Genomic DNA, 23717 nt, shown 5'->3' with positions numbered 1-23717 from the left:
AACGAATGATATTATCTACATAAGGAAAATGGATGGGCTAAACCTCACAATCAACTATTAATAATGTGGTTCAAATTTGCCTTTGACAAGAATCGAATCTAAGACCTCTCATTTACAAGTGAAGAGGAATACCACTAGACCATAGTATCAATACCACTAGACCTCTCATTTATGGTTTGTAATTTCGAATAAGCTTTTTAGTCATTCTCGTTACGCCACGTGTCATTTTTCGAAAAGACAAATTTTGGTGATAGATTTTGATAAGATATTTATCCAATGTTGTCATGCAAGGTGTCGTTACCTTTTTAGAATCATTGAGGATAGATTTTCGATAAGATTTTTAACCAATCACATCGCGTCACATGTCACAATCTGTTTACAATCTTTGAGAGTAGATTTCGATCAGATTTGTAACAAATGACGGCATGCCACGTGGCATTATCTGCAACCTAATCTTTTCTTTTTCCTCCATATAACCCACCATCCATCCTAAGAAATCACACACCAAAATCAAAATCTTTATCATTATTCATAGTTTCTGTTTCCGATTAAAAATAAATTCCCTAGTCCCTTGTGAAGGGAAAATCATCACCTAACCAATTTGTGGTGCTAAGATTATCTCCTCTTGTGGTGCTAGGACCATCTCCTCTTGCTCTCGCTTCCCTTGCACGCCTCTTTCACACCACGTCCGCTTTCTCCGAATTTCAAAAATATTTAGAATTCGGTGACTTCCCTTCTACTGGCTCATTCATAATGTCACGATCTTATTGAGCCTTCTTTCTTCTTTAAGCTCTTCCCTTTCTTGCCTAAGTAGCTCTATTTCTCTCTCATTAGCTTGAAATGATCTCTCAACAGCTGCAGCTTTTGCCTTCTCTCTAGCCTTATCAGCCTCAAATTTAGTCATTTCCCCGTGCCAAAGTCAATTCACCTTGGCGAGCAAGTTCTTCCATATATTTTGCATAATCATTCTTGGAAGCACTCCATTTTCTCTTTGAAGCCTTCTTACCCCGACGATTGTTCAGGGGGTGTTTCCGACACTTCTTCTGTGTCGGTTTCATGAACATGCGAGTCATGAACAAGCATAGAGTGTAGAGGGATGTTGTTCATGATAACTTCTAGACCGGCAGACACAACTCTGAATTTAGGATAATCTTTGACAATATTCCAACATTCCCACTAGGTGAATGATTTGTTTTTGGTTTTGGCATTATACCAAGCTTGTGCTCGAAGTATCTACATAATATGGGAGAAGAAATAATTATAATCAAAGTAGCTAATGTAAATTTGGGTATAATACAAACAAATAAATAATATATTGTTATATGATCCACTAAATTTTCCCCACTTCGAAGATTAGCACTAACTTGTGCCAAGGCATCTCTCCAAAGACTAAACGATTGGCTGAGTATTCTCCAATGACTGGACATCGATTCTTTGGTTATTTTCCCACCAATTGTCTTAAGATAATTGGTATGAATAAGACTCCACATTTCTCACAACTGCATCTCATTACCCGTAATCGGATCATAAGTAACTTCAACCCAGTTAGAACACAACGTAACATCTTCAATAAGCGTCCAATTCGTACCTGCATCATTAGTCATTTAGTTGGAAACCAATTGGATTGAAACTTTGAGAGAAATATTGGAATGTGGTTGAAAATATTTGAGAAAATATGAAATTGTGGTGTAATGTATAAGATAATGAGAAGGTATTTATAGAAAAGTAAAATCAATTTTTTTTTAATTTTTTAATTTAAAAAAAAAGGATTTTTTTTATTAATTCTTAACATTTTTTATTAACTTAATTAATTTTTGCCGTTAGATTAAAAATTTTTGAAATCCAACCGTCCAGATTATGCCACGTGGCACAATGGTAATATTTCAGAATTTTTTAATGTGAATTCTTTTTTTTTTTAAATTTATAAAGGCGAATAACGTGGACCGTTGATCTAAAATCTAACGGCTAATATTGGGGAAGGTTTGATTTTTTTTTTTACCGTTGGAAATCCAACAGTCCAGGAAAAGTAACTGTTGAAATCCAACGGACGAGAACGTGACACGTGGCCACCAACGGTAACATTTTTGCAGTCTGAACCGTAGACCCCAGCGCCTGAAATGTTGTCAGGGACGTGCCCCCACACGCGCGTGTTGTGCACGCGCATGACGCAAAAATAATAAAATAATGGCTGATGCCATCCTGACGTCAGCGTTGCATCACTTGGCCCTCGGGCTCTCGGGTCACCGATTCGAGCCAGGACTCTCACTTAGGCCCCCCTTCCTGCCCAATCGCCCTCTGGGTTGGAGCTTGCAGCTCTTGCTATTGGGTTGGTAAAGTCGCCGGTCTATCGGGCTAATTGTCCCGGTGAAGTTGCTCTTTTGAACGTTTGATGGCCATGGATAACATAATTGAGTATATCTGTGGTAGATTCACATAACAGTAAACAGCCGAATATCTCAAAAGCCAAGAGTGCAAGCAAAAGTGCTTTTCTTTAACGCACTTTTATCATTACCCAGAAGGCAGAAGCCCGTTAGGTAATCCTATTGGCTTTTGTTGCCGTTGAAAAAACCCAACGACACTCGATGCCCCCACCAAATTTCAAAAATCAATGCGCACATCACTCCATCCATCTCTCCTGTCCTACGTGTCATCCGACCCATCTCCTCCCTTTCCCATAAGCCCCATAAATCCCAGCACTATTTCCCCTCCTCTAACCCTTCCTTACCCGTAAAAATCTCCATCATTCAGGGGTAGTTTTGGAACTCCAAAAAATCAAACGTATACTTTCGTTTGTATTAATAGCCGTGCTGCTTGGGGTTGTGTCTGTCGAAAGACTCTGAACTCTGTCTACTCAGAAACCAAGCATCATTAATCTACTCGCTAAAGTGTTGTTAGGTTTCTGAGAAAGTTTCAATCTTTGTATTCGTTTTGTTGGGATTTCATTTGGGTTGTCGGGTTGGACATGGAGACCGGAATCATCGGAGTGTCGGAGTCGGGTCTGGATGTGAGGAAAGAGGAGAGGGTTTTGAGGGCGGAGATCGATACCTCGGCCCCCTTTGAATCTGTGAAGGAAGCGGTGAGTCGATTCGGTGGAATCGGTTACTGGAAACCCTCTCAGCTTGCTAATAAGCCTTCTGAACCTCTGGTAATTCTCTCTCTCTCTCTCTCTCTCTCTAAACAAATAAAGATTGGTGTTTTCTTCTGTGAAATGTAGAAATTCGAATAGGGTTTTTTTCTTGAAAGGAGAAAGATTACATGGATTGAGATTTATGGCTTTGGTTTTTGGGTTGACGATGAAGTTTTAGTTTAAAATGTATGTTCGTTGTGTTCTTTAATTAATGTTTGAAGCTGGTTGTTGGTTGACATTGTAAATTATAATGATCCGATTGCTTTTGCTTCGAAAAGTAGTTGAAATTTGTGAAGGAATTTGATGAGCTTCAGTTTCTGTGGAATTGTGTGTGTTGCCAAATGCTATTCGTTATCTGTTTCTGCCATTTTTGGGAGTTTCTGGCTTTATGACTGATGAGCATCCCATAGGATCATCGTTTTAGTGTGGGGAAACCGGGCGTGTAAGTTTTCGATTTAATTTCAAAGCAGTTGAGATTTATGAAATGTGTGTCAGCCTACTGCAAAAGCGGAAAGGTGATTTATGTGTATGTTGCTGATTAGGGGACTCGAGGGTTTTGGTTTGTTCCGTTGGGATTGTGTCCTGATACATCTTGTCATATCTTTCGTGTTGGTTGCACCGAACTGTAGATTCATAAGTTGCAACTTTGGATTCATTTCTTGTTAGAATCATTCTGGATGGTACCCGTTTCATAAAATTACTGAACCATGACTTCGTAAGACCCTGATTCTCAAGAAATTGTTATCTACAGCTGCACCAAAGAGAATGAATGTGTTTTTTCTTACTGTAGTTAGCGTTTTAAAGTTCAAGTTTACTTTTATTTTTTTGGTGTTTTCTATTGCTTACCAAATTGCTAAACACTATCTTATTATGTGGTGACATGTTTCTCTTCTTAGCAGCGTGACATTGAAGATGTTGACGCTGCAAAACTCGAGGAGCAGGCTTTAGAGTTGGAGAAAGATCTTACATTGAAAGAAAGGGAAACGCTGGATGTTCTAATCGAACTTGAAGAAACCAAAAAGACAATCGATGAGTTGAAAAAGAAGCTACAGAACGAAGTATCTGAAGTGAATGTGACCCTTGAGGCAAATGGAGGTAACGAATACGTGACTCCTGTGGTAAATGAAGAGGATAAGGAAAATCATGGGAATGGGGGTGGTCATTACGATTCGATGGGCGGTGTGTGCCCCTGCCCTTCTTCAGCTCCAGGTTTAATCTTGATGGAGCTGAAACAGGCGAAAATGAACCTTACAAGGACTACTAGCGATCTTGCTGACATTCGAGCTTCTGTTGAATCATTGAACAAGAAATTGGAAAAAGAAAGAACCATGCTTGAGAAAACCCGTGTGAGGCTTACTTCAAATTCTTTGAAAGTGTTGTCTCTTGAAGAAGAGCTAAACCAAACAAAACTAAAGCTACAATTGGCAAAGGATGGTGAAACTAAGGGTGGTCCTGCTAATCCTTTAGATATTTCAAAGGAGCTTCAACGGCTGAGTTCTGAGACCGAGCAGTTCAAACGAATGGCAGAAGCTGCAAAGTTAGAGGTCTTGCGAGCAACATCTGAGATTGAACAGACAGGAACTAAGATAAAAACAGCTGAAATCAGGCTGGTTGCTGCGAGAAAAATGAAAGAGGCAGCTAGAGCGGTAGAAGCAGTGACCCTAGCGGAGATTAAGGCTCTATCGTACCACAAGAGTTCATCTGGAGATTCATTTCAGAAACGCAACGAAGTAACTCTTTCATTCGAGGAGTACTCAGCATTAACCCGCAAAGTTCGAGATGCGGAGGAGCTTTCTAAGAATAGGGTGACAGATGCTATGCTTCATGTTGGAGAAGCAAATGTATCAAAAATGGAAATCTTGAAGAAGGTAGAGGAAGCAACCGAAGAAGTCAAAACCAGTAAAAAGGAACTGGAAGAAGCTCTGAACAGAGTGGAGGCTGCAAATAGGGGGAAACTAGCAGTTGAAGAAGCACTTCGCAAATGGAGATCCCATCACGGTCAAAGAAGACGTTCTTCTGTACACAACTCTACGAAGTTCAAAAATCCATGCCCGTCTAATCACGGGAAAGATTTGAAATTACGGGATGTGAATGGTCTGAATCTTGTTAGTGACGGGCCAACGCCTGTGTTGAAGCCAACTTTGTCGATAGGACAAATACTAAGCAGGAAACTGCTTTTGCCGGAAGAGGTTGAAATGGAGGTGGCCGGAAAAATCCCTGTAAAACAGAAGGTGTCGCTGGGACAAATGCTGCAGAAACAAAATGGCGATCTACCCTCTTCTGGGAAGTCCGAGAGGGAAAGCAATCTCAAGGACTGTTCTGCTAAGAGAAAGAAGTCTGGATTTGCTCGATTCTCGCTACTCTTGACAAAGCAAAGCAGGAAAAAGAAGAAGCCAACTCCAAACTTGAAGTAATTCGGCCTATCAAGAACTGACTTTAGTTGTATGTGCGTGCGCGTCTGTTTTCGCTCTCCTCCATCTCTGATTGTTCTTGCTTAAGAATTCGTTGCGTTTAGGTTGTAGTTGTTCCCAGACTATTGGATCTGTTTATTATATATGTAAACCCTTTATGTGTTGGTTGTGAAGAAAATGTACCTACCTAATGCTAAAATTCTTCTGGAGTGATGTTTAATTTTCTTCCCGAAAATGTTTGTGATACACAAGAACTAAACCCTTCACCCGAGGTCCTGTCTTTGATTCCCTTGCTTCCAATATCGCTCGATTAGCCAATTGTGTTTTGAATGGATTATATTCAAAAAATGGTGCCAATATACAAACATATGCCTGGCAATCCATCATAAAATTAATTGGTTATATGGAGAGTGGTCTAATTTACTTATAAGCCATATAAAGTTCCTCCTTCAATCAATGTGGGATTCATTCTCAACATGCCCCTTCACGTGTGACAAATTTTTAAACGTAATACGTGGATAACACAACAAGGACGTGGCTGTTTGGCTTCACACGTGGGACAACCTGCTCTGATACCATAAAGAAAGTTGGATTCCATCATAAAACCAATTGGCTGTATAAGGAGTACCCCAACTTACTTATAAACCATGCAAGGTCTCTCCTCCCATCAATGTGGATTTCATTCTCAACAATCTCATACGTGTTTTCTATACTAAGTGTTTAATCTTGTACACTTGGAGTTTAATCTTGTACGTGTTTTCCGTATAAACAAGAACAAAGCAAAAAAAAAATCTCAAAAAACAAAACAAATCCAAGTAGTTTTTTTTTTTTTTTTTTGAATAAACGATATTATTTATATTAAGGGATGGATTAGTAGGTTAAGCCTCATAATTGGTTAGGAATAATGTGGTTCAAATTTATTTTTAACAGTAATCAAATCTAAAACTTCTCAGCTACAAGTAATAAGCAATATCCTTGTTACACGTAGGAAGGAGTCCACGTCACATGTTGCTTGGCACACACAAGCCCAACCCAGATGGGCAATTGGGTAGCTAGTTGTATAAAACAAAGGAGCAAGGCAAACGACCGCAGCCGACATTTCAACGCATCTCCCAAACGCGCACCCGCAACAAAGAAAGAAAGAAAGGAAAAATTCCTAGGCATCAAGTTTTCCACTTCTTTCTTTCTCTCTCCTCACAATCGCAGGTAAATATCTATCTATCCATCTCCGATTGTGCGGGATTTCGATTCCGGTCGTTTCTGTCCTTCCCACATCGAACATCGTAGGATCTTTACAACTTGAAACTTGTTCCTTATTTCGTTTCCCACGTTTTCTCAGCACCAACCCCCAAAAGCTGAGATTTTTAGGATTGACTCGATATCTGTCTGTCTATGTTGTTTGTTATATGTTTTTTTTTTATGTTTCTTTCTATGTTTTCGGCATATGCTGGTATTTTATGTGGGTGGTTTTGCTTATTATGTTCTTCTGTTTCTCTGTCGTTGACAAATTTTATTGCTTTTGGTCTCTGATTAAGGTTGTGTGTTTTTTGGTTATTGATGTTATAGATATTGCTTTTATAATTTCAATTGGGAAAATCATCACAAACATCATTAGCTAATCCGAAGAGTATGTGTGAAAAAATAAAACTTTGAACTTGTTGTAGACTTCAACAAGATTTTACCTTGCCACGCTTGGCTTGGTGAATTCGGCTTGATCAAAACTTAGGTAGGTGTGTTACAGCTCCAGTCAGTAGCGAATCGAGGGTTAGGGCCGTGACCCTAGTTGATATTAGCCTTTGCTATTCAATATCTAGCGACGCGAGACAATAGTTTCAAGTCTTTATTAGGTTAATAGGTTCAAAGTGTATTTGGGATGTAAACAGAATGGAGTCAGTAAATTATTATATGTTCTTGAGTCTAATTTGCGTTTGCAGCTTAAGCTCTCTTGCTACGACTTCATAATTATATCATCGCCACTTTCTTTGTTTTTTGGGAAACTACAACTATGATCAGTTATGGTTTGTTATTGCTTTGTTTACTATGAACCCTTTATCATTGTGGTTTTCTTATGTCGTCAAATGGTTGCAACTTCAGGCACCATGGACGTGAGAGTTGGGGTTTTGTTTCTTTTTGTGCTGGCAGCTAGTTGGGCTTGTGATGCTAGACAACTGACAAACCTTGATCTGTCAGGTAAGAAAATTTACTGCCTAATGAGAATGAAATATTAACATGATTGGTCCTATCATCTTTGAAAATCTAGGGTCCCGTTTTCACCTCAATCTTGATAAGTAATTGCGTTCTTGTGCTGCAAACATAAATTTTAACTGATAGTTTTACTCTCTGAATCAGTTTCAAAGTCAGACCACCAGTTGGAAACTCAAACTTTCCAAGTTGAAGAAGTTGTTGGGAATGATAACGTGTGCACATTGTGTGAGGAGTTTGCTGAGCAAGCACTCGAATACATTAGTGAAAACAAGACCCAGGCGGAGATCATTGAATACCTACATCAGGCTTGCCATCAGTTGCGCTCATTCAACCAGCAGGTAGTCACCTTTTCTAACTTTCTAATTTTGACATAAGTTTTGTTGGAAACTCGTACACTGAAAGATGCTCTGCTTGGACAGTTGAACATGTTATTACAAATTTACAAGAAGTTTATTGAGTATTAACACACTATGAAATATATTGCTCTGAGAAGCTTTGTAGAGTTACGATGAGCTATGACGCATTGTATCTAAACCCTAAACCAAAATCATTTGGGGATGTTTAACACTATTTTTGTTCTCCCAACTCCCCTACTTTAGGAAAGAACTTCCTGAACGTTTTGTCATTTTTTTTGTGGGACAGTGTGTCACTTTGGTGGACTATTATGCTCCTCTCTTCTTCTTAGAGGTTACCTCTCTACAACCTTCTGAGTTCTGTCGGAAGGTCAATCTCTGTCAGCAAGTAGCTTTGTTTTCTTCACAATTCAAAGAGGATAGCTGTGGATTATGTCACCGTGCTGTTTCAGAAGTGTTGGTTAAGTTGAAGGATCCCGACACGCAGGTTAGTACTTGCAGTACTCTTTCAATAATAAGATGACACAATTCTGAACATATCAGATTTTGATGTGTAGAAGTTTATTTTTACCTTTTTGACCTTGCGTAGCCACAGTTTTACATGTTTTGTGATAAATTATGGTTACCACTATCCTTTTGAACTTACAAGATGGAACCCTGTTCATATTATTAGATCCTCAACCTTAAGAGAAAACTTGGAGCCCTCCATACATCAACGTAAATGCATGTGTCATTTTATTTATTGCTGATATTTAGTTTGTTTGCAAAAGCTCAACAAGCTACTGCATGTGATTTGAACTTAATCATTTAACACGCATGACCCATGTTAGACTGCTGTGGTTGGGTCTAGTCCCAAAGAAACCTACCATTCTTTCTATCTACTTATTGGGAGCACTCTGCAATTGGCTTCGTGCTCTCTCCACGTCTTGGAGAAACTTTAGCACCATGCCTTACTAAAAGTAGAACGATGTTATATACTATACAAAAGAGGTAGAAACTGACCAGTATGACTTGTTAGACAAACAGAACTAGTTGAATAACAAAGCTTAGAGATTACAGTTGAAGCTTTTGAATTATTGTGTTGAAAATTTGTCGCAATTTGGGATGTACGTGTTCAGAAATGCTGCTCACTGCAAACATAAATGAGATATCAATACATTTTGTAAATAGGAGTAACATAGTAATGTTGCAAAATAACAATGAAAACTTAGGAACTCTTTATTTCAAACATTAGCAAAATAGACAACCAAGATTTCTCGTGATTGTTATATAATTATTACCTGCAAGAAATTCTTATTATTACTTATAGCTCGATACTTCTTGTGGAGATCCTTCGTCCCACTGAGTTTAGAAATATTTTATCCAACGACACTTCATGCTACCTAGACAACTGAATTCTAATTTTTGTTTTCTGTCAGCTGGAGATTATTGAGTTGCTTCTGAAGGCATGCAATTCGGTGGAGAACTATACCAAAAAGGTGAGGAAAATTAAGAATTTTAGTCGGTATCCATAGATTGTGTGTTTTACTCCAGAAAGTTGGTGTTATTTGAAGATGTGTGAGCCCCAAAATGTTGAATTAGGATATAGAAGAGTAATTTTCATGAACGGCTGATCAAATCGAAAATTTATGTCATTTATGAGAATTTTATCGCTGCATGCACTAACAGATTAATCACTTCTTTTATTTATCATGGCCCTTCAAAATCTTTCCGGGGGATTTTATATTATTTTTGTTTGCGACATATTTGAATAATAGCCATATAAGAGAACTATAGATTGGCCGATTAAGGTTGATACAATCGGAAAATAATAGGAACGTTTCTCTCATCTGGAGCTTCAGATCAAATGATATTCCTTGTTTAATGTGGTTTTATTGCTTTAGTTCTCTTTTGATATGCTTGGATTTTTGACAGTGCAAGAGGCTCGTTTTCGAGTATGGCCCCCTCATTCTTGCCAATGCAGAGCAATTCCTCGAAACAACGGACATATGCACTGCGCTTCATGCCTGTAATTCGAACAAAGCTAGCATTACGGAGCACATATCCAATCTGTCCACCTCTTAGAAACAAAGAGATACTGGACCGATGAATCCATTCCGTCGTGGCAACAAAGATATAACCTGTGTCCGCCTCTTCCATTTGTGTAAAAACACTCCCAGGTGTGCCTGCCTGTGCTATATTCTATTTGTGACAGGAGACTCGGCTAAACATTTATTGTAAAATATGTGCGATAAAATTCAACTGCTTTTATGAAAATGTTTGATCCTGAAACTTCTGTACCGCGTTAATCTTTGACGAATTCAAATCTCTTTATCTGGGTTGGTTCTAAATCATGTTTAGATTTCAAAACAAGGAAAGTTTAGCAACTTGATAATGCTTGATTGGCTTTGGATACTGCAACAATGGCGGTAGGTGCTACGGAAAAAGTGATAACATACGAAAATGTTTGATTGACTTTGGCAAATGTTCTTGCAAGAAAATTGTTCATTGCACAAGTATTGCTGGTTTTAAGAATGAGTAATTGTCCTTCTTCGATTATTAATGTCCAACTTGAAAGCAAACAGCTAATGCGGTCCACTTATTGAATAGGGTTATATGGTTTGTCTACGACCACTGAATGTCGAAGGCATCCATGGATAGATCTCGTAGTTCCTACGGGGTGGAGACGATGGGGTCGTTGCTAAAGAAATTAAAAAGGATTGGTCGGTTGGTTTCATGAAACTTCCCCAATTCTAGATTTCTCCTGCCTTTTGTTTCATATGTTAGACTTTGAAGTCAATCATTTTCTCTTTAGATTATAGCATTCTAACTTGCAACTTACTAAGCAAAATTACATTTCCATCCTCGTATATTTTGGCTCGTTTCAGCTTAGGAAAACGATTTCTTTTTCTCCCTGCACACACACACACTATTCATTCATGTCGATTAATATTGATTTAATTTATTTAATCGAAAAGTCAAAATTAAACAAGCTTATTAAAAAGAAAATGAATTCGTAATTTCCCTCAACTTCTCCTCCTCCTCCCTTATTCTTATGGGGTTTTTTTTAGAAAAAAATAAGACAATTTGTGACAAATTAAGATTATCCATTATTTTTGGACTCGAATGATGGTTGGAAATTTCACTCTCATCATAGCCATGACTTCATAGAAAGCTGACGTTGGCACGATTCACTGAACCACTTGTCGCGATTTCCTATCGATGTGGTTTGAAATGCTTGGTTTATTCATGGTTTTTGTTTATTGAAGGGACATGCATTGATTTTGTATGGAGCAGCGCGCGGCCAACTCCAACACCGGAGACGGTGGGGCCCGAGGATGGGCAACCGGACGCGTGGGTTTGTGACAGGCAATCGCTGAGCGGAATGTGTAAGGTTGGCAGCCGTCGCAGTTGAAACCTGTAAGTGCGTGGACTTGGAACGTGACCTGAGGAAGGCCAAACCTCTGCTAAATACCAAAAACTGGAAACTAATTCATTAATTCTGACAAAAAAGAGAATAACAAATTAACAACAAAAACTCCCACTGACTTTCGGGTTGTCGTGTGCTGATTGGTCGCTGGGCGACACGTGCAAATGACGTTCGAGCCATGAAGCTTCACATGGCCCCGCCCCCGACCTACCCAAATTGTGTGCAACTGTGCATTGCATTTGCACCCCCAAATCTCTTATTTTACTTTGATTTTGTCGCTTAAATCTTGTTTTAATTTTGTCGTGATTAAGGCTTCTGGAATCAAATTGAGTTTCTCATTTGGAGTGCTTCTCGTATTAAGAAGAATATTTTCAATTTTTTGAAAAATGCGTTTTTTACGTGTTTTCTTGATAGCTAAAAGTATTTACGTTTCGAAGGCAAAATAAAGTGGTTGTACATCGTAAAAGAAATACAAAAGAGACTCTCTCAAAGTAGGGCTCTACATGAACTCTCCGCTACCTCATTGTGGTAGCAAAAATTTATCATGTTCAGTCTTGACGAATTTGTACTACAAAACAAATAACACTTTTGATCAAGGACCAAAGCCACAAGTCTGTATCCCTGAAAAGGGTTTGTAAATGCAGCCTTCAACTTACCAAGAACTAGTGGAGATGGGGCATTCATAGAGAGGAGAGGTGCTCAGCCATGGTAGGGTTCTGCCTACACGTGGTGGGTTCTAATTGGCCAAAGTGAGTTATTCGTAAGATGGATGATGAAAAAAAATCCCAAAAATATTAACTAGGCGATAATATCTTGAGATGACAAGGTAGGTATCCTTGATTGATTGTGATAATGATTCTTACTTGTTTGTGCTGATTTTTAATCTGAAATGTATTAAAAATAAGATTTTGTGATTAATCATATCTTTAATGTCATTAACTTTTCCATGCCACGAGCATGAGAGCTTAATGTAGTTGTCGTATGCTCGAACCTCTGGGGATGTTGAACTGTGTGGGAATATTTGTGTACCTTGCCTATTTAATGAGGGTATTCTTATTTAAGGAATAAGTTCAAATATCGTTTTTTGGATTTTTTAAGATTCTTTTTTGCTCTACACTTATGTTTTTGGCACAATGTTCATAATTTTAGCACGAAAATTAACATAAAACTATAAATGACAAAGAATTTGCAAAATACTAATATCCATCGCGTTAAAGTCGTTCCACTTGTGAAGCAATGAAGAAGATTCATGTTAAAGCCTCCAATTAAGATAAGTAGACAAGTGTAGTGGCAGACACAAAAGTTCAGAAACATGATTAGCGCTTAATGCTTTTCGGTTTAACAAAAACGTATGTAGTTAGCAAAACAAAACAGATATTTATCTAAATTTTACAGATATTTTATCAAAGTTTATGGAAATAATGTTATATAAATAAGAAAAAGGTGGCATCTTTGTAATTATGTCCCGGAACAGTGAGTGGCAGTGCTGTAATCTCAGGGAAGCAAGAAGACAAAAAAAAAACGAGTGAAAACAAACGATTTGGAAAATTATTGGTTGCCGTTGGTGCGTTAGGCACAGCCCTCCACCCTTTTTTTTCTTGCTTTAAATCTAAAAGCCAACCACCAAGCATTTCATTCTCTTCAAATTCTCTTCATTCTTTCAACTGGGGAAGAATTTCTGCTTTAATTTCCAGGTAAAGTTCGAATCTTTTTATTCGATTCTGGTTTTCTTTCTTGTTTCTGTTGAGTGTGAATTTTTCAATTTTGTTTCTTTTTAGGTTGAGGGTTTTTGTTTTGAATCTGTTTACTGTTTGGATTCCGAGAAAATTTGTGTTTTTTCTTTTATTTTCCCTTCTTGATATGCTGAAATCTTGGAAATATGAAGCTGGGAAATGGGTTTTTCTTCCTGGTTCTTTTTGGATGAGTCTTAGTTGAATATATCGAGTTTAAGAGATGATTATGTTGCTGAATTGTGATTATTTCTTGTTGCAAATTAATAAAAACCTACAAATTATTTATAAATTGTTGAAATACTTGGTGAAGTTCACAGCTTTCAAATATGAAAGAGAGAAATTGACAAAATGTTGTAAAATACAAAAGCTTTGACAGGGTTGTTGTAATTCACTGTGAAAACTACGCATTTTTTCGAACTTAGTTGCAAATTATGCACCGAATTTAAGCATGGAAGGGTCAAAGATCTTATGTTTCCGTTGTTTTTCTCTCAGGTGAGAATCTGGTTTCGCGTCCGTTTGAGTTTGAGCAAGTCATCTTCCTCAGTTTTCTCTTGGTTATCAAAGACGGAAGCCAGGGAATGCTGAAAGATGTGTGTCAAGTTCGAGAACTCTCCATCTCTTATTGATGAGGTTGTAGTTCTGTTTGGGCTGCCCTTGCTTATCAATGATGAGATTGATAAAACTCGCAACGAGTTCAGATTCTATGCTCAAGTGCCCACTTCAGTGAGAAATATAGGCGGGCACATCTTGTCAAAACATGATGTCTATGAAGATGGTTGAACTTTTATATTCTTGAGAATATAGCTTCTGTATTATATATTACGCTATCAGGTAGAAGTAGCTTCTGCAGTGTACAAGAATAGTAGCTGGAAATGGAAAACAAAGGGAGCGTGTTGATGCAGCGGTTTGAATTGGGGCGATTATTAGGGCAAGGAACCTTTGCCAAGGTTCACCATGCAAGGAACCTTAAAACCGGCATGAGTGTTGCGATTAAGATAATTGATAAAGAGAGGGTCTTGAAGGTCGGAATGATAGATCAGATTAAGCGAGAAATTTCTGTCATGCGACTGATTAGACACCCGAATGTTGTGGAGCTATATGAGGTAATGGCCAGCAAAACCAAGATTTACTTTGTCATGGAGTATGTCAAAGGCGGTGAGCTCTTCAACAAGGTTTCCAAAGGCAAGCTAAAAGAGGATGTTGCTAGGAAATATTTTCAGCAGCTCATCAGTGCTGTTGATTACTGCCATAGTCGAGGAGTCTGCCATCGAGATTTGAAACCAGAAAACCTACTTTTGGATGAGAACGAGGATCTAAAGGTTTCAGATTTTGGATTGAGTGCCCTTGGTGAATCTAAGCGCCAAGATGGTCTGCTTCATACAACCTGTGGAACCCCTGCATACGTTGCTCCAGAAGTAATAAACAGGAAAGGCTATGATGGCGCCAAAGCTGACGTTTGGTCATGTGGGGTGGTGTTGTATGTTCTATTGGCTGGCTATCTCCCATTTCACGATTCAAATCTGATGGAGATGTATAGGAAGATTGGTAAGGGTGAATTCAAATTCCCGAACTGGTTTTCTCCGGAAGTACGCAGGTTGCTGTCAAAGATCATGGACCCGAATCCAAATACTCGGATATCCATTGCCAAAATTATGCAGAGTTCTTGGTGCCGGAAGGGACTCGTCCAGAAACCTGTAATTGCTGAGGTACCAATGAAAGAGCCAGCCCCTCTGGATGTTGATGCAATTTTTGGAGCTAATGAAGATAGCAATTCTTCTGTGGAGTCAAAGCAACAATTATCAAAGCCATCTAACTTGAATGCTTTCGATATCATCTCCTACTCAGCAGGATTTGACTTGTCTGGATTGTTTGAGCAGACAGATCAGAAAAAGGAAGTGCGGTTTACGTCCAACAAAACGGCCTCCACCATCATCTCTAAGCTGGAGGACATTGCCAAGCGTCTGAAACTGAAAATAAAGAAGCGGGATGGAGGGTTGTTGAAAATGGAAGGGTCCACAGAGGGCAGGAAGGGGGTGCTGGGCATTGAAACCGAGATATTTGAAATCACCCCGTCTTTTCATCTGGTAGAAGTGAAGAAGTCTAGTGGAGATACACTGGAGTATCACAAGGCCATGAAGAAAGATTTCAGACCAGCTCTCAAGGACATCGTTTGGACTTGGCAAGGAGAGGAGCAGCAGCAGCAGCAGCAGCAACAACAAGAAGAGCCACCAGAACTCGGGCAGCAGCTGCCGCAGCAACAAGAACAAGAGCCGCCACAGCTAGGGCAGCAAGAGCAACAGCCTTCTCTGGCAATCCCAGTGCACGCAGTCGCACCCTAGGATTCATAACAATCGAAGAAAAAAAGGGTAGCGGATTCGTTTGTAGTATGTCATAGTATGAACTTTGTTGGTCCATTATTGAGAAACATTAATCATTGTAGCGATTGCAAAGTACAATGAATGCAAGAATTTGAATTTTTCTTAAACCTTTTGCGAATGCAAGAATTTTCCTACAACGTGTAAATATATTACAAGCGAATTAAAAAAAAAAAAAAAACAATGAATAAGAGCTGCAACAAGAAAACACTAATCAAGCTGTGGATGAAGAAGAAGATGATGAAACCAAAGTCCTCCAAAGGTAGTGTCCGCTTGCCATGTCAACGAAGGTCCAAAAACCCTTTCCGGCAGCAGATGCAACCTTGGAAGACAAGGAAGGGGATGCCGATTGATCTTTAAGCGAACTGAGCAGTTCCTGGTGATGGTCAGCACAAGTAGTAGAATCTTGGAACAAGTTGTCGAGGTTCCTCAAAGCCAAGAATCCGGCGAGCGCGGCGGACAAGAAGATGAGTATGAGCCTCAGCGGACACATTCTTTCCTTTCCTTCTTCTTTCTTGCTTTCTTAAATTCTTTCCTTGTTTCTTTGTTAACGTTGGATTTAGAAGTTAAGAAATAAGAGCAACTATTTGAGAGAGATGTGATTGTGGCTCTGGCTGTAGCTGTAGCTGCTTAAATAGGCAATCTATGCTTCTCCTAATACAACTCAGATTTGGAATTAGAATGCAAAGTGGATGTCGAAATTTTGGATCAGTGGAGGTTTTGGGATTACCGAGTCACCTTTTTTTTTTTTTTTTTTTTTTGACCAAATATTTGACGCGTAGAATGTGTAAAAAACAACCTAAAAGGTGGCAAATGCCGCCTTACTCCCTTTTTTTTTCTTTTTTTTTTTTTTGTATTTTTTACTAATTGGATGCTACAACGTATAATAATAAAAACTCTTGATACAACTTCAACAACCGACCTTAGCTCAGTTGGTAGAGCGGAGGACTGTAGTGGGTAAAAGCCTGTCAGGCATCCTTAGGTCACTGGTTCGAATCCGGTAGGTCGGATTTCCCTTTTTGTATTTTTTTTATTTTTGAAGCGTATCTTTTTCTAATTTTATTAATAATGTTTCATGTCTTTTTAGTCAAGACACCTGTCTTGTTCTAACACCATGGTAGTATCTTTCTATTTTATCTGCTAAACAAGTTAACTAACACACAATGAATAAAAACTAAACTCGTTACTCAAGATTGTGCGGTGCCCTATTGCATTCAAGTTCAATCTTCTTCTCCATACACTGGAGTAACTAAAATATTGATTCGTCAAAATAAGAGTTCAATAGTGTTTGTTTTCCTTTACCCTTGATGATCTTTGAGAGGAATGACCTTTTATGCATCACAGGATGACGTTAGTCATGTGAACATGTCTCATGAGACCAGTCAAAAGCTGGAGTGCAATGGCCTTTTGCCACGTGACACTTTTCTAGCCTTCTGATCAAATGGTAACTTCAATCCAACATTTTTTTTTTAATGTAAAGTTCAAAATGATAAGAAAATCAGAAAATTTTGAAAAAAAAATTCTATTAAAATTTGTCGAATATATTTAAAATAAAATAAAAATCCCTTTTTCTTTTGTCAAATAAAATTTGGACACCGCAACTATAGCAACCTATTCTTAATTCATCTCATCTATTAAATAATTATTGAGTAATTGAATCATACGTTCAAAAAATAAAATAATCATTGCCAATGGTAACTAACACGTCTATTACTATTCATAACGGAACCCATATAGGAGCAAAATCAACAATATTACCACCGCATTAACCATGGTTAGGTTAGATGAGTGCTATTTAACCTCGAACCATAGTTAGATGAGTGTCGTTTGTTCGATTCTCTAAACCCCTTAAAAACGACCAGGAACAGGCGGAAAACAACTATATATAGCAATGAAGGGACTCCTTGGTTCCTCTTGCTAGTTAGTGTGTTACAAGACATCCAACATTCACATCATGGTTCAAGCAAAGAGAGAGGGAGGGCAAATGCAGCAGAATTCTCAGTAGAAGAAACACCCGCCCCTTCGCCGGGAGATAAAAAAACGAAACAAAAGAGAATCAGAAGAGCGACATAGCTAGCTGTTACCTGAGCAGAAAGAAGCATGCACGTCACGCGGTATTCCTATCCAAGCTAATGTTAAGCAAACGTCAATCTCCCTTATAAAGAAGAGCAGGAAGATACAATGCGTCCAGTATTTTCTAAACTATCCGCCAAAACAGGCTATTTGACCACTAGTACAGGAGGCAGACTGTTTCTCATTTTCTGTTTTCAATTAAATTCACCAAAGCGGCTGTACATTCGGATTCGGGGTGGGATACAGACCCCTGACAGGAGGCCTCAACACATATGGCTTTCCAACACCGTCCCCTGCTCCCGTCACAGCGCATTCATCCCATTCCTTTCTGCTGGAAAACAAAAACCAAATCAGAACAAAAATTAGATCACCATTATCAACTGGAAGGCATTCTCATTCTCAAACAATGAATTCTATTTAACACTGAAATAAATAGCACGACAGAATAGCAAACCAAGAAAGGACGCCATGACTTGGTTAAAAGCTGCATAAATCTACTCGTTGTCCAACCATTCAAAACAAACTTATACTAGCTATTATTCAGTGACAACCTTAATTGAGTTCCAGCTTTGGGGTTGTGCCTATGGCATCAATGAAAACTCTTACCAACTTCCGTCCATGACATGGTACATGGTCAACCTCATCCAATTACAAGGTTTGGCAAATAGAGGCAACAAAACATACAAGCCATTTAATGAAGAAATTACTCCCACAACAAAATAACTAAAACATCGAGCTTTATACTGTGCACATCCAAACCCTTTCTCAGCACATTAGAACTCCAACGTCCACCCTAGTGCTATACAGGATTACATTGCAAGAACTGAAAAAAATAAGCGTAGACGTTTCCACTTGCCCTTCCTGATTCATTATTGATTCAAACGTCCACCCTAGTGTTGTACTGAATGGATTACATTGCAAGAATGGGAAAGAATTAAAAAGTGTAAACATTTTAACTTTCCCCTTGTGATTCATTATTGTTTCTAGTTGACATTCTTCGCTTCAGGCAAGAATAAATATCCCAAACCTTTACACACCACTATTACAGAACAGTAATCCCACCATAATTAATCTATAAAAGCTCTATGAAGGACATAAAAAGCGAGTTTTAGAAACTAAATTAGAAATACAGAGGATGAGGTGTGATGCACTTACTCGGACCAACCATTCGCTTGAGGCAGCTCAAATGGATGGTTGCCAGTAGCTCTGATGGGACTCCCAAAAATCAGTTCATTCTTCGAAGTTTCATCTGGAGGTCTCAGATGAAAATGGTTTTCAGCTGTTGACAATGGAGGAAAAAAGGCTTTCTGCAACCAAGGATCATGATCACCGGAACCAGTAACAGGGCTAAAGGTTCCGCCATTCTGGCCATTTCCAAGGAAAATTCTCTGATTCTTAGGAGATTGAGAGCCAGAAACAACCTGATCTTCTGTAGTAAACAGTGATACTGATGACGGGTGCAAAAGATCATCCTTGTTTGATCTGTTCAGTTCTGGAGGTAGAAACCAGCTTGGAGAGCCACCTGCAAAACCTAGACCTTCCTGACCAAGAGGGCAACTGTTCCACATTTGCCATGTTCCCTTATCATTTGCACTTGCATCATCCAAGGGGTAAGCATGCATGTCATGGGCCTTTGGGGTACTTGGGAAGCGACTAGAATTATTAAGCTTTTCTCGCGACATTGGTGACTCAATTGGAGATGGCTTGTTCACTTCAGATGAAGCAGGTCCATTCTTCAATGTGCGAGGCCTCTCCAATCCCATGTTTAATTGAAAATTATCAAGTGACTCAGAAACTGGCCCAAGCAAGGATACTGGATCAGGGACGTAACATGGGTCTTCAAAAAGCTCTGGCTCCTCAGGTATAAGTTCATGACGTCCTTCCCCAATGCGAGGAAATATGGGATCAATTGCAGGTGAAAAACCTAAACTGCTGCTAGTAGATCCTTTTGGATAGGTAGTAGATAAAGCGAATGGTGATGGCAGCCCAAAGTTGATTGGATTATCGAATGATTGAATTGACAACGACTGGCCAGATAACTGAGGACTTTGAACTTTTGTCTGAGACTTTGCATTTGGTCTACTTATTACATTTACACTTGATGATGAAGGCACTGGCGATGAACGAGTAAACAACTGCTGCCATGATTTTTTAGGTGCAGTCCCTGACTGTGGTTCTGAGTGAACCTGCATTGAAATGGATCACATTGTAACACTTATTGTATGCATCTAAATGTTGTTATAATACGCCTAATATTATTATCATTTATGAGGCAACAGGAGTTGAAATTAGTGCTTCACTTTGTAGATTTTTGGGTTGAAGTTCCAAGAAGGATCCAGAAAATGTTGAGCCTGAATCTACTTAAGTTACAGAACTGTTGAACTTGATACAATCACATTTTTAAATGCTCAGAAAGTCAAAGACAACCTAATAGATAAATGGCATAATGAACAAACTCAACTGGATCACAGGTATCTATAATTCCCATGAAAATTATTAGTGTATAAATTCTCCCTTAGAAGTTAGGCAGGCTACTGATACACATTTAAAGTTATATGAAAGCACATATTAACAATGAGGTATAAAGCAAGAAACTTACAGGGCGGTGGACACTATTATCATCTCCATTAATAAAAGGTCTCGCAGCTACGCGCTCAGGTGGACATAAGTCTCTCTTCTGGGCATAACTATGGACAGGATCTACAGAACTGCTAGATTTGGTTTCTTTTGTCATTGTAGCATTAGCATCCTTTACAAAGAAACTACCTCCACCAAATGCCTTTGAAGAATTAAAAATTGTACCCCTCATGCGGTCCAGGTACCTAGATCCAGCATTTCCCTGAATAAAATTGTTTGCAGATGCATTTTTAATACTATGCCCCATCTCTGTGCTTTGTCCCTTAAGAAAATCTGCCCCTGATTTCAGATGTTCCCGGCGGTCAATGTCACTCTTCTTGTCAAGGTCCCGCTTTCGTTCACTTTCCTTACCTGCTCTCTTTTCCAGCTCTTCTGCATCAGAGTTGCTTTTGCTAGAACCCTTGTCTTTCTCTTTCCTTCTTTCCTGTCGTTTCTTTTCTGCTTCCTTCTTAGTATCTTTTTCCCTCACAGGTGGTGATGATTTCCCATGCTCAGCTTCCTTTTTCTCATCCCTAAGTCTCCTGCGTTCCTCCACCAACCTTGCAACTTCCTCCCTCTGCTTTCTTTCTTCCTCCTCCAAAAGCTCCTTCTCTATCTTAGCCAGTCTCTTCTCTTCAGCTTTTCTGCGGGCCTTTTCTCCTCTACTTTCATTCAAGTTGGCCCCATTCTCGCCCCTCTTGGCCAATCCTTTACGATCTCCGTCAGATGCATCATCTGATGTACTACTACTAAAAAGCTTTCTCCAAAGCCATCTAACACTCAAGAAAAAAAAGGTTAGTAGCTTGCAAGCAAAATTAACAACACCTGAATACGACTTCTCTGCCAAACAACTCTCATCCCCTCCAAAAACACTGCTCCCATCCTTTCTCCAATAACTAGACTTTCCTCCAACAGAACCATTGACCCAATTTCCATTCTCCGACCAATCTTGACCTTGCATCCACCCATTTTCAGACCACGCCTTTCCATTCAATATCTTTCCACCCTTTCCAACTAAATCTTTGATGATCCCAGACTTCGAAAGTCCCATGCCGGGTACCTCAGGTAAGTCCAAAACCGGTCTCTTTGATAAATGCCCACAATACGAACACATAAACCGACCACCACCAGGATTCTGATCCCTATATGGTGTCGAGCAGTTTCGACACCGCCTTGTTGCTGTTTTCCTCAGCTTTTGCAACTCTATTGCCTCAAACCTTTTCCTCTCTCTAAGCATTGCATTCCTCCGCACGCGCCAAGCTGAAAGCTGAGGCATCAAAACCTCATACCAGAAGAGAGTAACCAAGAGCACAACAACACAAGCGAGTCTAGGCGAAGTTATCTCAAATCGGAAAGCTGGTGGTAGAAGCTGAGAGAGACCCCACAGTCCTATTAATGGAATAACTAACCAAGGAAGCATTGTAGCAACCCGGCGAGACCACTTCTGAATCACACAAAGTATACACATTATCCTCTAGCATACGCCTATCTTTCCCCGTCTCGAATTTCGACAAATTAAAAACCCTTAGATTTTCAGACAGCTTAGATTTTCAGACAGCAAACTTCCCCAAGCAACAATGCTCCGAATAGCAAACCCTAACCCTAATTTCCCGCTCAAATCAAAAACCAAGACAACAAATTTCTCCAACGTCGCCAAGAACCCTAGAAGCAACTAAAATCTCGAACCCTTCAAGATACAGAAAAGCATGGAAAAGGACAATTCACCATTAATGTTTGAGCAGCACCCAACAAAGCTCGAAAATTCAATCAAATTTAGGGTTTTCAAGATTCTGAGCTGCACATCAATCAAATGGGTTCAGCGGTTCGGAAACTTACAGATTCGAAGTGCATGCCGTAATCGGAATGAGGGCCCAAGTTTCGGAAGGCTAATTGGAGCCGCCGCCGCCGCTTTGAAAAGGGTTTAGGACTCGGATTCGGGTCGCACCGGCCGTTGAGCTCGTTTTATCGCCTTCGTTGCGAAACAGCACCGAAGTTGAGAAACTGCGATGATGGAAAGAAAGCAGAAAAAGATAAGAGACATGGAGAAGAAAATGAGACAATGTAAAGAAAATAAATTATATGACCAAGCACTGGACCGCCCGGTCGGACCGGCTTCTAAGTCAACCCGTCTTTGAATGGTCGGTTTGGCAAACGCGAATAGAGGGTTGTAGCTTGTAAGGTGTTATTAATACGAAATTTCTTCATGTTAACAGGTGATTAGTGCTTAATCCCAAATCTTATTGTTAAAAAGTGAGTTTTTTTTTGACAAAAATTATATTAGATGTGGGTTTAATTTGAGGGTCAGAATTGATTAATTGTTTAAGTAAATAAGTAAATTTAATTAGGGAAATATTATTGCAGTCATTGATGGGTGCATTTAGGGAAGGCGTGATTAGCATTTGAAATGTCTTTTGCATGCCAAATTAATTAATTACTAACTACGTTTAAGGGTAAAAATTTAGCTTGAAATTTGTCAAAGTGGAGGGGGTCTTTTCTTGTGCTTCAAGGAGGTCAGATTTTGACTAGAATTTGAAGCTCGTGGCAGATTTTGAGGATAAAGCAAAAAGAGTATGTGAAAGATGATAGAAAATCGTGGGGCAGATATTATGATGTGAGTTTAGGGTAATTGGTAAGGAGAGAATCTTGGGGTCCCTTATTCTTTTCATGTATAGTAAGTCGAGATAAGAGGAATAATTCCGTAGTTTCAGTTTAATTGGAGCCTTGGTTTTTGAAATAAAAATAATTTGAAAGTATTTATCTTTGAATTTGTAATAATATGGAGTAATGGTCTTTGGGGCTAACTTTGTTGGAACTTCTATCTATTTTTTGTCATTTTAAACCCTTTATTTTGGATGAAAATTCTAACAAAGTTAGCAGAAAGGATAATTGTTCTGCATTATAATAAGTTCAGGAACCAATACTCATGGATTTTAAGTTCAAAAATCAAAACTCCATTTAGAGACTATTACTCCAATTTTCTCTAATAATTTTTATCAAATAAGTAGTTGCTAGGGAGGGTGAAATTATGGATACATATAATTGAGTACAAAATTTCTTGTGTAAAAGTATATACTTTTAATCATTTAAACTTTCATCTCAAATAACAAAAAATAGAAAGTGAAAAAAAATCACTTGAGCTACAAGTTTTTATTTTTTATTTTTTTTTATCGTAGTTGATTATTTTTCGTTTGCTTCTCCTAAATTAGTCCAAACCCAAGAGAAGATATATAGCTAATTAACCAAATCTTGCAAATACTTATATTGTATTATTGTCACACACCCAACTCAAGAAAACATGAAATAAATAATTAACCAAATCTTGCAAGTACTTATATTTCATTATTATCACAAACCCAACTCAAGAAAACATGAAATAAATACACGAACTAGTTCATCAATTGGTTGTTGGTCACGT

The 23717-nt window shown here is 38.8% G+C and overlaps 5 protein-coding genes and 1 non-coding gene across 9 annotated transcripts; 4 read left to right on the top strand and 2 right to left on the bottom strand.

Annotated features, from left to right (window-relative positions):
• Positions 1–2811: 2811 nt before the first annotated feature.
• LOC103961184 (WEB family protein At2g38370) lies at positions 2812–5758 on the top strand. Of its 2 annotated transcripts, none has more exons than XM_009373715.3 (2): positions 2812–3145; positions 4027–5758. In XM_009373715.3, the coding sequence occupies exons 1-2, from the start codon at positions 2963–2965 to the stop codon at positions 5539–5541; spliced, it is 1698 nt and encodes a 565-aa protein (XP_009371990.2). In that variant the 5' UTR covers positions 2812–2962; the 3' UTR covers positions 5542–5758. The 2 variants fall into 2 exon arrangements, with proteins under 2 accessions (XP_009371990.2, XP_009371989.2); XM_009373714.3 differs by having other exon boundaries at positions 4024–5758.
• Positions 5759–6776: 1018 nt separating this feature from the next.
• On the top strand, positions 6777–10367 carry LOC103961185 (prosaposin). The gene is made up of 6 exons (XM_009373717.3): positions 6777–6821; positions 7633–7728; positions 7888–8081; positions 8386–8583; positions 9515–9574; positions 10011–10367. The coding sequence occupies exons 2-6, from the start codon at positions 7638–7640 to the stop codon at positions 10158–10160; spliced, it is 693 nt and encodes a 230-aa protein (XP_009371992.1). The 5' UTR covers positions 6777–6821; positions 7633–7637; the 3' UTR covers positions 10161–10367.
• Positions 10368–13010: 2643 nt separating this feature from the next.
• Positions 13011–15723, top strand: LOC103961186 (CBL-interacting protein kinase 2). Its single transcript, XM_009373718.3, has 2 exons — positions 13011–13199; positions 13731–15723. Exon 2 carries the CDS (start codon positions 14111–14113, stop codon positions 15575–15577), a length of 1467 nt encoding a protein of 488 aa, XP_009371993.2. The 5' UTR covers positions 13011–13199; positions 13731–14110; the 3' UTR covers positions 15578–15723.
• Positions 15724–15817: 94 nt separating this feature from the next.
• LOC108868228 lies at positions 15818–16882 on the bottom strand. Its single transcript, XM_018650882.2, has one exon. The coding sequence runs from the start codon at positions 16104–16106 to the stop codon at positions 15828–15830; it is 279 nt and encodes a 92-aa protein (XP_018506398.1). The 5' UTR covers positions 16107–16882; the 3' UTR covers positions 15818–15827.
• Positions 16531–16623, top strand: TRNAY-GUA. Its single transcript has 2 exons — positions 16531–16567; positions 16588–16623. It is a non-coding gene; the product is annotated as a tRNA-Tyr (tRNA).
• Positions 16883–17480: 598 nt separating the features above from the next.
• On the bottom strand, positions 17481–22351 carry LOC103961187 (stress response protein nst1). 3 transcript variants are annotated; one of them, XM_009373719.3, is made up of 4 exons: positions 22139–22351; positions 20286–21989; positions 18842–19872; positions 17481–18017 (listed from the first exon to the last, which is right to left on the bottom strand). In XM_009373719.3, the coding sequence occupies exons 2-4, from the start codon at positions 21768–21770 to the stop codon at positions 17891–17893; spliced, it is 2643 nt and encodes an 880-aa protein (XP_009371994.2). In that variant the 5' UTR covers positions 21771–21989; positions 22139–22351; the 3' UTR covers positions 17481–17890. The 3 variants fall into 3 exon arrangements, with proteins under 3 accessions (XP_009371994.2, XP_009371995.2, XP_048439459.1); XM_009373720.3 differs by having other exon boundaries at positions 17481–18014; XM_048583502.1 differs by having other exon boundaries at positions 20286–22351.
• Positions 22352–23717: the final 1366 nt, after the last annotated feature.

Source organism: the organism of the source record quoted next, unplaced genomic scaffold, assembly GCF_019419815.1.
Source record: "Pyrus x bretschneideri cultivar Hongxiangsu unplaced genomic scaffold, Pyrus_bretschneideri_v1 Contig2, whole genome shotgun sequence".
In the NCBI taxonomy this organism is placed as follows: Eukaryota; Viridiplantae; Streptophyta; class Magnoliopsida; order Rosales; family Rosaceae; genus Pyrus; species Pyrus x bretschneideri.
This window is presented reverse-complemented; position numbering and strand designations above follow the sequence as displayed.

Coding starts and splice junctions, on each gene's coding strand:
- LOC103961184 (XM_009373714.3), top strand. CDS start 2,963: ATGGAGACCGGAATCATCGGAGTGTCGGAGTCGGGTCTGGATGTGAGG. Junction 3,146..4,023: donor ATAAGCCTTCTGAACCTCTG/GTAATTCTCTCT, acceptor TTCTCTTCTTAG/CAGCGTGACATTGAAGATGT.
- LOC103961185 (XM_009373717.3), top strand. CDS start 7,638: ATGGACGTGAGAGTTGGGGTTTTGTTTCTTTTTGTGCTGGCAGCTAGT. Junction 8,082..8,385: donor TGCGCTCATTCAACCAGCAG/GTAGTCACCTTT, acceptor TTTGTGGGACAG/TGTGTCACTTTGGTGGACTA. Junction 9,575..10,010: donor TGGAGAACTATACCAAAAAG/GTGAGGAAAATT, acceptor GATTTTTGACAG/TGCAAGAGGCTCGTTTTCGA.
- LOC103961186 (XM_009373718.3), top strand. CDS start 14,111: ATGGAAAACAAAGGGAGCGTGTTGATGCAGCGGTTTGAATTGGGGCGA.
- LOC108868228 (XM_018650882.2), bottom strand. CDS start 16,106: ATGTGTCCGCTGAGGCTCATACTCATCTTCTTGTCCGCCGCGCTCGCC.
- LOC103961187 (XM_048583502.1), bottom strand. CDS start 21,770: ATGTGTATACTTTGTGTGATTCAGAAGTGGTCTCGCCGGGTTGCTACA. Junction 19,873..20,285: donor ATAATAGTGTCCACCGCCCT/GTAAGTTTCTTG, acceptor ATTTCAATGCAG/GTTCACTCAGAACCACAGTC. Junction 18,018..18,841: donor CAAGCGAATGGTTGGTCCGA/GTAAGTGCATCA, acceptor TTTGTTTTCCAG/CAGAAAGGAATGGGATGAAT.